Here is an 11,145-nt window from a genome sequence, read left to right on the forward strand (position 1 = left end):
GCCACCCCCGCCTTTTAGTGCCCCAGCAAAAAGAAAGCCGCGGGGTCTCCTCCCGCACCTGAGAAGGCGGCTTCTTGCCATTCCACCGACGGGAATAGCACACCTCCCGCATCCGGGTGCGGAGGGGGCAGCCGGAATTTGGGAGACCCAACCTTCCGCGGGACGCCCGCAGCCCCCGACTCCCACCCCGCTCCCGGGCACCCTCTAATGCACCCGTCTCCCCTGCACGCTCCTTCTCTGGCCGAGTCTCACTGCAGCTTTCTCTCTCCTTCTAGTGGTGATCGCCGCTCGGGAATGCGGGTGTGAAGGGTCCGAGCTGTCGCCCAGCGGGGAGGAGACCCCGGGACGCCGGAAATCACCATCCCGAAGCCGCGAGGAGGGGGGAAAAGAGAGCATTCTTCATTCAGTTGTGTGCCTTGTAGGGGATTTTTTTATTTTTTATTTTTTAAAGAAACATTTCCGTGCTACTGTCTGTCATCTTCTCTGGGGAAATCAGCTAGAACCACCGGAACGTAACTGAAACGAGACGAGAGAGGCGGGAGCCGAGGCAGTACCTGCAGCGTCCGGGCACCAGAGCCACCTTGGAACCGGAACGCGTCTCCGGCAGCCGCCGGGCTGCGGCTCCGCCAAACTTTGGGGCGGGCGGGGCGGGCTGCAGCGCTCAGGGGGCTTTGTAGACCGAGGGCGGCCCCCTAACCATGATGTTTCGCGACCAGGTCGGGGTGCTGGCGGGCTGGTTTAAGGGCTGGAACGAGTGCGAGCAGACTGTTGCACTGCTGTCGCTGCTCAAGCGCGTGAGCCAGACCCAGGCCCGCTTCCTCCAGCTCTGCCTGGAGCACTCGCTGGCCGACTGCGCCGAGCTGCACGTCCTCGAAGGCGAGGCCAACAGCCCTGGTAAGTGCGCGACCACCGTGGTCCCGCTGGTCCCCAGCTTCCCCGCCCCGGGCCCCGCCCCAAACCGCCGCTCCGCGGGGACCCAGACGGCGCGGGTCCGGGGGCCCTTGGCACGTCCCCGGGTCCCTGCCACCCACTCACCTCCGCTGGCCGCATTGAGGCTGTGCCTACTGTGAACTCCTTCGGTCTTTTCCGTGTGATAGCTACGGTAGCGTGAATGATTGATTTTTTTTCTCTCATGCAGTTTCCTGGCAAATAAGTAAGTCAGGTCACGTAGAGTCTGGATTTTCTGGGCTTTTTTTCCCTTCTTCTTTTGGGCAACGTGGCTCGCTGGGTTTCAGCAACACGCGAAGACGCCAGGGATTGCCCTTCAGAAGCCAAGCTTGGATAAGGCTGTATGAGAAATACAAGAAAATTGAATTATGTTATTTTCCCCCAGGGATCGTCCCTGTTTAGCTCTTGGTCTTGAAAATAGTATGTAGATGACGCTACACATGATGACATGTGCACTACGCATGTTATGTGGTTACACTTATTGGCCATGGCCTTATCCGTGTTGATACAAATCTTGGATGTAGAAAGGGTCTTTGTAGGAAGAGCAGGCATGAATTGGGTTCCTTAGTGTTTTTTGTTAGGAAACTTTACTGAATAGGATTGTTTCGGATTACCCCGCTAGTATTTACACACATCTCAACTAGTATAGAAAGTGCATATACTTGAAGCGTCCAGCAGTGTGCCATTTGCTGGCATGGAGGGGTGACAGACTGAAATGATATCCTTGGGGGAGGGGGTTGGGGAGGCTGGGAGCTGGGGAAAGGTCTGATGGTTGTGATTTTGGATAGGAGAAATTCTTCAATTCATTCTGCTGCAGGAGGGTGAACAGAGCCCCCAGTGTTTGTGCAGAGAAAAGAATGCAGGGTCCTCTCCCAGCTGTTCCCTGTTAGAGCTGTGAGCCTGCAAGACCCAGCAGAGGTCTGAGCTGCCATTTGATGATGACAAGGTTCAGTCTGGGGCAGTGGGGCCTGGGAGACACTAAAGTGAGTGTCCCTTCAAAGTGGCCAGAGAGCCTGTCCTCTTACTCCTCCTCCCTGTGTGGGGCCTGTGATGTTGAAAACACTAGAATGGGATGTTTCCTTATATAGAATCACAGGGTGGAAGTGACCACTCAAAATCCTCGCAGTCCTTTTCCTAACCAGACAAGACTGCACCCAGAGGATCTTGGACTGCCAAGTATGGAGGGCCAGCCTGAGGGAGATTCCATTCAGCCCCAGCCTGACAGCCCACACGGTTACTCCCAAGGGTGGCAGTGGCAGGGCCTGCTTTGGTTGAGCTTCATGTTTATAAATAGCTGAAGGGCCAGGCTCCTTCATAAGGGTGTAAAAGCGTAACTAGGGTAACTGACGATCACTCTCTCTCTGCTTCCCTCCTTGATGTCAACGGGGGGCAGCCTATTCACCTGCCTGGTTTTGCTTTCTCGGGTTGGATCAACACGGTTATATAAACTTTTACATTTTACAGAATGCAAAGGACTTAAGTACAGTGGTTTATGTGGAATGCTTGCCTTCAGTGTTCGTAGGGACTGTTTATTGATCATTCATCTTGAGTCTACTCAAATGTTAGAGCAGCATTTTTTCCCTTTGCGTAACAGAGAAGACTTCACTTTCCCTAACCTGGCAGCCTTCAGTTTAATAAGTAACGCAATGAGATAGACGTATGGTATGAACAAGAAGTGTCTTGGTTTAAAGATCTCATAACTTAATAAGAAAAATTGAACTTCTGTGAGTTTTTAAAAATCATTTGGTAATTTTTTTCCCCTTAAAAACTGTACCGTGCTTATTTGTGTAAGATACTGGTTCGTGCTGCTAAATGATATAGATGTACAAAATATAGAACCATTATATAAGATAAGGACCATTCTCCTTTCAGGTTCTGGTTCGTTCTTTCAGCTCAGACTTTTCACCTGTGTGGTGACCTTTGCACTTGTTTGATTGCATGGGCAGGACAGAAATTCTTTGGGGAAGTCATTTGATTGATTTGGTTTACTTTTGGAGTACGGCTCTCACAAGGCATCACCATTTGTCATGGCATACCTGAGTCTGCAGTCACAGTACACCTGAGTCTGTAAGTCATAGCGTACCTGAGTCTGTAGTGCAGTGTCTATGTATCTAGTTAGCTAAGAACCAGGAAGGTGGCAAAAATGTCCACTTAGCCACCAGACTTTAAATGGCATGAAAGTCTGGGAAAATACCCCAGGTCCTTTCTTAGTAAACACTCTTACTCTAAACACAATCCTAATTTTATTTTTATTTACTGTTTGTTTTGCTATAGGGCATATATGTTTGCCAGAGAGAGAGACAGTGAGACAGAGGGACAGAGAGAGAGATCACCCCTGCGGAAGGATGGCCACACTGCAATCCCCTCTTTTCCATCTCCTCTTGGAATTTTGGGCACGCACACACCTGGCATATTTTTCAAGCCACCAGGCCTGGGACTCGAATCACGTATTTGGCCATGTAAGATCCAGCCTCTTTAATCACCATGCTACTGGCTAACCCAATCCTAACTATTTTTATTTAAAAATTAATTTGTAGTTTATTAAGTATAGTGCAGTTAGAATGGGATGGGGAGTTGCCAGAACCAGAAGTAAAAAGTGACCCGTCTGAGAGCTGGACCATTAGGAAAAAAACTGTAGTTTTCAACACAAGAATTGGGACCAAAGCCCTGAAAACTTGGGAAAATTAGGATAGGGAACCCTCAATTGACCCTGTAAGCGTCACTCTGTAATAACATGACCCAGTAATTGTCATTTACCATTTAGAACAGTGAATTATGAAAAGGAGCCATTTTAAAACACACTCTTTGAGAGGGATGTTCAGTATACTTTGGAAATATTTACGCCCAAGATAACCTCCACTTGTTTTGGTGTGCAAAGCTTCTACCAATTCAGAAAACTAGACTGTACAGAATGATTCATTCATTGAATGGCTGAGATTTTCTGTAGCAAAGTCATCCTCTATCACTTACTTTATTTTGTAGTCATCAGTTAATACACACATACATATGCCCACGTACACATTTCTTGTAATGGTCAAAGATTTTAGAACTTGGTGAATGGAAACAAAATTCATCTGGGACTTGATCTCAATAGAATAAAGAAAAAAATAACATGTAATAACATGAGCCTGGCTCTGTTTTTGCAGGAACTTACTTTAAATAGAGAAATATCCTAGACCTTAAACGGCTTATTAGAGCTCTGCAACATGTATTTTAATGCCAACTTTTCTCTTTAAAAAAATTATTTACCAGAGGATATGTTCACTCGCCAGAGAGAAACGAAGAAAGGGAAAGGGAAAAAGCACCTCCAGTGGGGTGCAGTCATGCCACAATCCCATGCCACTACATGCCTGGTGTATTTATCAACCCCAGGATTTGAACAATTGTCCATGGGGGTTCCAACTTCCTTAACCATTAGACTACAGGGCCAGCCCAGCACCAACTTTTCATCCTCTTGTGTTTATTGAGAAACTAGAAGTTTTCGGGCTCATCCTTTGCATCAGGTTCATGATTATTGGCGTTCCAAAGAAAATGGCTGGATCTGTTTTTTATAGATTGTGTGTGTTTGTGTGTGTGTGTGTATTTTCTGCTCCAGATTTGATCAATGTGTATTGGTCATCATGAATTCTCTCAGTAGAAGTTCCTTTCCCAAACTTGCATGAAGGTCCTTAGATAAAGACCTCTCAGCTAGCAGCTCAGGTTAACATTGAGACTTCTGGCCCAACTCAGTTTGTAGCTGACTGTTTCTGGGATCCTTTGACACCTGCAGATGGCAAACATATAATTCACTGACTTCATTTGCAGTTTTAAAAGAAAAGTGGGTTGTCTGTGGCATTGTTTTTTGTTGACTTTTATCATTTAGACTTGATTTCTATTTTTCAGTGGGAATAGTGGAATAAGTGAAGAATTACAAATTTATCCCCAAACACTTTTAACCTACAACATAGTGTATGCTCATCGGAGAGTAAAGGTGTAGATTCTGTGATTGTTATGGTTTTGTGCTTTCATACTCCAGAGATGCCATCTTCTACCCTGAGTTTTGTTTTTGTTTTTGTTTTAGATCACAAATAGAGTAAAAAGAAAGATGAGGTTTTCCTGATTGTATGATTTTTTTTTTTTTGTAGTTCTTTCATTCATTTATTCTTTTAGCAAACATTGTCCTGCCCACCATTTTCCCCATCCTGTGTTATGCAGTGGGAATGCAAAAGTAACTTACTGTATTTCAGTGCCTGGGACAAGATGGAGACTGCTTGCTGAGTAAATGACTAATTCAGAAGCTTAGGGGAATAAATAGTAGAGGGTAACAGGAACGTAGTGAACCTAGTGGGGATGAGGGGGTCAAGGAGACTTGAAGTTACTTATTTAAGAAAGAGAGAGTGCATGCACACACTCACCCCCAGCAGGGTCCTGATGCTGAGATCCACTCCCAGCCTCAGCCAGCCCTGGATCATGGGTACACACTGGGTCATGGGCACTCACATGCATGGTGCATTCATGGAGGTCTCTGGACATGAACCCAGAACCTTCTCACGTGGGTCAGTCTTGCCGAACATCATGTTTAACTGTGGTCTCTGGGGGAATATTTCTAAGCTGAGTTTTGAAGGGTGAATAGGAGTTGGATATGTAAGTAAGCAGGAGTGTAGCGAGTGAGCAGGAAGGCATTTTCCTAGCAGAAGGCATAGAGTTTATAAAAACATTGCTGTGGGCCAGCCTGTGGAGTGGTGGTTAAGGCCACTGGATCCCACATGGCCAACTGTGTGATTGGAGTCCTGGAGTGGTGACTTGAAAGACATGTCAGGCATATGTGTCCACAATTCTGAAAGAAGAAATGGAGGAGAAAGGATTGTGGTGTGGCCATTCCCCATGGGAGGTGCTTTCTCTCTCTCTCTCTCTGTTTTCTCTCCATTGAACACAAGTACCCTCTGGCGAAAAAAAAAAATATATATATATGTATGTATGTATATATATATATATATATTGCCTTGTGAAAAGGGCTGGTGAGTGGAAAGAGAAGTTCAGAGTGGCTAGAAGAGTGTAGGCTGTTGAGGTCTGAGAGGCAGAAATTAGAAACAGAAGTGATGGGTATGCAGGACTGCCAGCCAGGACTGTCCTCACTTCTGCAGAGATGAGAGAGAACCCAAGGGACTTGCTGAGAATGAAGGAGGGAGAGGAGAAGAGTTAAAAGATAAAAGTGTGTGTGTGTGTGTGTTTGTATTTTTGAAAAAAAAAAAAAAAAAAGCTTATCAGGCATATGCATGACCCTCCAAGAGGCAAAAATGGGAGAAGTGGGGCAGTGTGAATCAGAGGGTTTCTTTTTGGCCACCTGGTGGCATTTTCATCTCAGGCTACCTTGGTCTTTGTCAGCACTGACATATGAGGGAAGGGAAGGTTTGAAATGGGGGGAAAGAAAGTGTTGTCCAGGTGGGCATTTATTGGGTCATCAGAAAAGTCATGACACGTTTTTGCACAGAAAAATATGTCATTACTTTTCCAATGATCCAATATTTATATCCATGGGAGGGCATAGGTTGTAGAGGATTCTTAGAGTATAGATTTTGAAATTAGTCAGCTTGGGCCAGTGAATTCATACTTGTGCCTCAGTTTTCTCATTTGTAAATGATGATAATAAAACTTTGTTGTTGTCGAGAACTTACTTATTAATGATACATTACGGATCTAGACTTTCCTTGAGGTTTAAATTTGCCTCTAATTAATATGAAATTTATATAAATGAACATTTCCTAAGTGATCAGAAATCTTAAAAAAAATTCTGTTAGAGAGCATGTGCACTTGCTGGAGAAAGAGAGAGAGAGAGAGAAGTGAGAAAAGTGAGTGAGCTCCTCCCCCGACCCCTAAGGGCAATGGTCCCACCACAATCCTCTCTCCTTCATTTCTCCCTCCTTTCAGGAGTTTGGGTACACAGGTGCCGATGTGCTTTTCAAGCCATGGGGTCTGTGACTTGAACTGTGCAGTAGACCATGTGGGATCCAGCTACCTTAAAACCAAGCCATGGACTGGCCTGATCAGAAATCTTTTTATTTAAAGAGCTACCAAGAAGAGATGGTGGATGACTTGGAACCTTGAAAAGATGAGTTTGTTGCCCTTCTGTCTATGTTTTGGCTTTCTCGTTCTACTCTCTATCATGTTGGGTCTTTAAGTGCAGCCCTGACCCAACTTTTCCAAATAACTTGTCAGTACTTTTTTCCTTCGGTTGGTAATGTTACAAGAAGAAATTGTTGTGTCGAATGAACTATATAGGGGCTTTCTATGAGACACTTCTCACTTGGGGCATTCTCATTTTCTTTGGGTTGTTCTGGACGGGCCAGGCAGTCTACTGATTGTCAATGGTAGTAGGTGAGATGCAGTCATACTCATGCTTGTGAATTTACTTGGATCTGGTTGTGTAACTTGGGTTCTCAGGGCTTTGGCAACTGCGTATGTGCTGTCAACAGGCCCCATCAAAGCAAGTAAAAGGCAGACAAACTTCACAGCAGTCTAATTGGTTTGTTAACGTTTAAATAAACAAAGGATGGAGAACTGAGGCTGAGAAGTAACTAAAACTCCCCGGTCTATCCTGCAGAAGTGCAATTCTCAAGAGGATTGACAATCACAGAGAAAAGGGAAAATATTATTTCTCCCCCACCTGAGGAGAAATTAGAGGTTTTCACCCGTGGGTGAAGTGCATGGATAACTTATTTGCTGGGAAAGTTGTGATGCTCATTTTTATTTTATTTTATTTTTTAAATATAATGACTACTTTGATTCTTTAGCCTGTTCCTTCCTTTTCATCCCTGCTAACCAACCATTCCTTCCAAGGCCCTCCTGAGTTCATCCAGTTCACATAGATTAAGATGCAGAATCAGGCGTCTCCTCTGAGCTATTTTTTGCTTCTGTGGAAGCTGTCTGAGGCAGGATTCTCCCAAAGAAAGCAGGACTTTGAGATAGCTGCACTTTCTCTCTTGGTTAGCTAGTTGAAGCTCAGGCCTTGCTCTGAAGCCTGCACCCCAAGAGCCAGCTTGGAGTTCAGAAGCACTAGTCTGCCTTTAGTAGGAGTGTAGGACTCCTTGGGACTCTGAAGCTAATTCTAGGGTTTGGTTCCTACTCCACAGATCAACATTTTTTTTTTTTTTAAGTTTGCTATAGGGTATGTGTGTGTTTGGAGAGACAGAAGGAGAGACAGAGAAAAAGTGAGAAAGGGAGGTTGCACCTCCCAGGGTGATGACCATACTTCAGTCCCTTCTCTTGGGATTTTGGTCATGCAGGTACATGGTCCCTGCCTGTTTTGAAGCCACAGGGTCTGTATAGTCAGTCATGTGGGATCCAGCCGTCTTGATCATCCTGGTATCTGGCTGGCCCTCAACATTTTGAGATAGTTTTTTTTTTTTTTTATCTTAGTTTATTGAGGAAAAAAAATGTAACAATCAAGCGATTTCTTTTATATAGTAGATGATACTGTTGTAATGGAACCTGACAAAGAGTATCCAGTAAGCAGCTGTGAAACCAGGTTCCACACATAGAGATTCACCAACTGCCCCAGCACAGAACTGGGTGCTCTGTCCAAGCCGGCAATAGGTGTAATCATTCCTCTCATGGAGCTTACACTTGAGTTGTGGAGGTGAAACAACGTTATTTGTTAATTCGACCACAAACAGGTGCTAAATACTGTGGTTCTGATTAGAGAACAAAACTGGAGTTGAGTGAAGGGAGAGATCAGGGTGGGTGGGATAGTCTGAGAGGTTGACTGGAAGAACTCAGTGGGAATGCATCATTTTGCTTGTCTTTTGGTTTGTTTGCTTAGTTTGCTATAGGGCATGTATGCTTACCAAACAGAGAAGGGGAGAGAGAGAGAGATCACCCCCTGGGGTGATTTCTGCCATGATGCAGTCCCTTCTCCTCCATTCTCCTCTCTAGCTTTTGGGTACACACGCACATGCTTCTGGTGTGTTTTTCAAGCTGCCACAACTGGGACACAGACTGTGTAGCCAGCCACATTGGACCCAGCTGCCTTAATCACCATATCACCTGGCTGGCTTAAGGAATGTGTTGTTTTAACAGTGCAGGAGGGCTCACAAGAGTCTTACCTTTGAGCACCTCGACAAATGCCGAATGCCATGCCATGCCGGTTTCACTAAGCAAACCACACATTTGGGGAACTCCTGGAATGTGTTGTGTAAGAGGCAGACTTCCTAGCCTTTGAGTGATGAGCGGAGTAGGGAGCGTAAAGTGCACCATTGATCAGGAATGACTTCTCAGTGAATGGAGGAAGGAGTCTCCGTGGGTCAATCCAGACATTCATAATTTAAAGGTAGGAAAACAAAACATCTGGTCACCTAGTATTTATATCCATCCTAAGTATCTCTACAGTTATGAGACTTACTAAAAGTTCTGTTGTTTTTTTCTAGTAGGGTATTTTGATTAGACCTAGTATTAACAATGACATCTAAAACACTTACAGGAAAAGATTAAAAAAAAAAAAAACTGAGGCCAGTTCTTTTCAGAATTTAATGTGCATACAAATCACTTGGGTAACTTGTTACTGAAAACTCTTGATTGAGGAGGTCTGGGGTGGAGGTCTGGCCTCCTGTGGTTGTAATAACCTCCCAGGTAAAGTGGATGCTGCAGGTCTGTGGTCTGCACTTGAGTGAAAAGAATATAAACTATTAAAAATGACATAATTTAGAGGTAATTTGGTGCAGCGACTTTCAAGTTTTATGGTTGTGTATTGGAAGGATTTTTGTTGGAAAATGAAAACTCATGTGTAAGCTTATGGGAGGTGACTGTCCCCAACCCCACTCCCCAATCCTAACTGTCCAAAGAGGCTAGCTTGAAAATCCATGGCCAACCACAGTGATTTTCCCAGGCTTCAAGACAGGACACTAATGGACAAAGCTGTGGTCTGTAGATCTGGGATTAGAGCATTACTCCTTTCTGGGAGTCAGACGATGGTGCAGTGGTTAAATGCTATGCTCTACGAGACTGACCTTCATGGGAAAGTTCCAGATTTGTACTCAGAGACCTCCCTGAATACTCCAGGCATGCATGTGTCTATCAATCAGAACTGGCAGAGGCTGAGGGTGGATCATGGGGTCAGGAACCTGCTGGAGCTACTTTGACACACTTCTTCCACCCTCAGTCTTTATGAGTAGAATAAGCAAATAAGCTTAAAACTTTTTTCACTCTTTTAAGTTGAATGTTGTTTCTACCATGTCAGCCTCTATTAAATGTCACTAACTTGATAGAGCCCTCCTTTGGGCTGGGTTTTATACTGGCCCACAGGACTCTGGTGTCAGGATGGAGATTTCTTCTCTTTTGCCCACCTGAGCTTGCTGCTATGAGGAAGGTCATTTTCAAAGTCTCTCTTTACAGTTTTGTGGTAGCTTCTCATGCAGAGCAAAGAAACTGTATCCTCGCTCTGGTGGCAGCACCTCTTTGGAAGGCAGTGGTAGGAGAGGGACTGGACAGGTGTCACTGGCAGATGCTATGGTCAGTCCCACTAGCAGTGCATGCCAGGGTCTACAGGCACTTCTAGGCCACTCTGACCTAAAGATACTGAAGAGTATTCTAGTAATGCAAATGTGTTTCGTATGATGGAGTCACTGACTTAGAAATCTTCTCAAGGGGCCTGCAGGTGGAATGATGGTTAAGGTGCTAGACTCCCCCATGGCACACCGTAGTTTGAGGCCCAAACCCAGTGGCTTGAAAATCACACCAGTAGTGTGTGTGTTCATGTCCAAAATCCCAAGAGGAGAACAGAAGAGAGGGGACTATGGTGTGGCCATCCTGCCGAGGGATGATTTCTCTCTTTCTGGCGCTCTCTGGTGAACGCACATGCCCTATGGCAAAAACCTAAACAAAACAAAATGGAACTTTTCACGTTTTACGTACACACGTAAGCACTGAAATAGGCATGCTTTTTACTTGTGTAGTATGATCACTCATTAAATCATCTGAGCATTCTTCATACTTCTTTCAGCAATAATTCACTCCCTGGATCTTCTAACCATCTCTCAAAATCTGAGCTGAGCCTGGGCTTCAGGCTGGGCTCTGTGGTTGCATTTCCCCGAGCTTTTTGGACATGCTCCCACTGGAATTTCCAGGCATTCTAATGATCAGTGTCCCATGGAAAATGAGGCTTCAGGAAGGATTCTTTTTTATTTATTTTTTTGCTGATGCTATGGATTGTCAATGTTGGGTGGA

General features: G+C 45.0%; 1 protein-coding gene across 6 annotated transcripts in view; it reads left to right on the forward strand.

Annotated features, from left to right (window-relative positions):
- Window positions 1-11,145, forward strand: part of SAMD4A (sterile alpha motif domain containing 4A) — a 259,702-nt gene that overhangs the window by 892 nt on the left and 247,665 nt on the right. For 5 of the 6 annotated variants that reach the window (XM_027776640.1, XM_027776642.1, XM_014592415.2 and 2 more), the window contains exon 2: window positions 276-894. In XM_027776640.1, coding sequence (XP_027632441.1) covers window positions 699-894 — 196 coding nt within the window. In that variant the 5' untranslated portion in view covers window positions 276-698. Of the gene's footprint in view, window positions 1-26; window positions 117-275; window positions 895-11,145 lie in introns of those variants that run through there. The other variant, XM_006160560.3, reaches the window with a different exon arrangement.

The sequence above is a fragment of the Tupaia chinensis genome, unplaced genomic scaffold (genome assembly GCF_000334495.1).
Source record: "Tupaia chinensis unplaced genomic scaffold, TupChi_1.0 Scaffold000688_1, whole genome shotgun sequence".
Classification (NCBI taxonomy): Eukaryota; Metazoa; Chordata; class Mammalia; order Scandentia; family Tupaiidae; genus Tupaia; species Tupaia belangeri.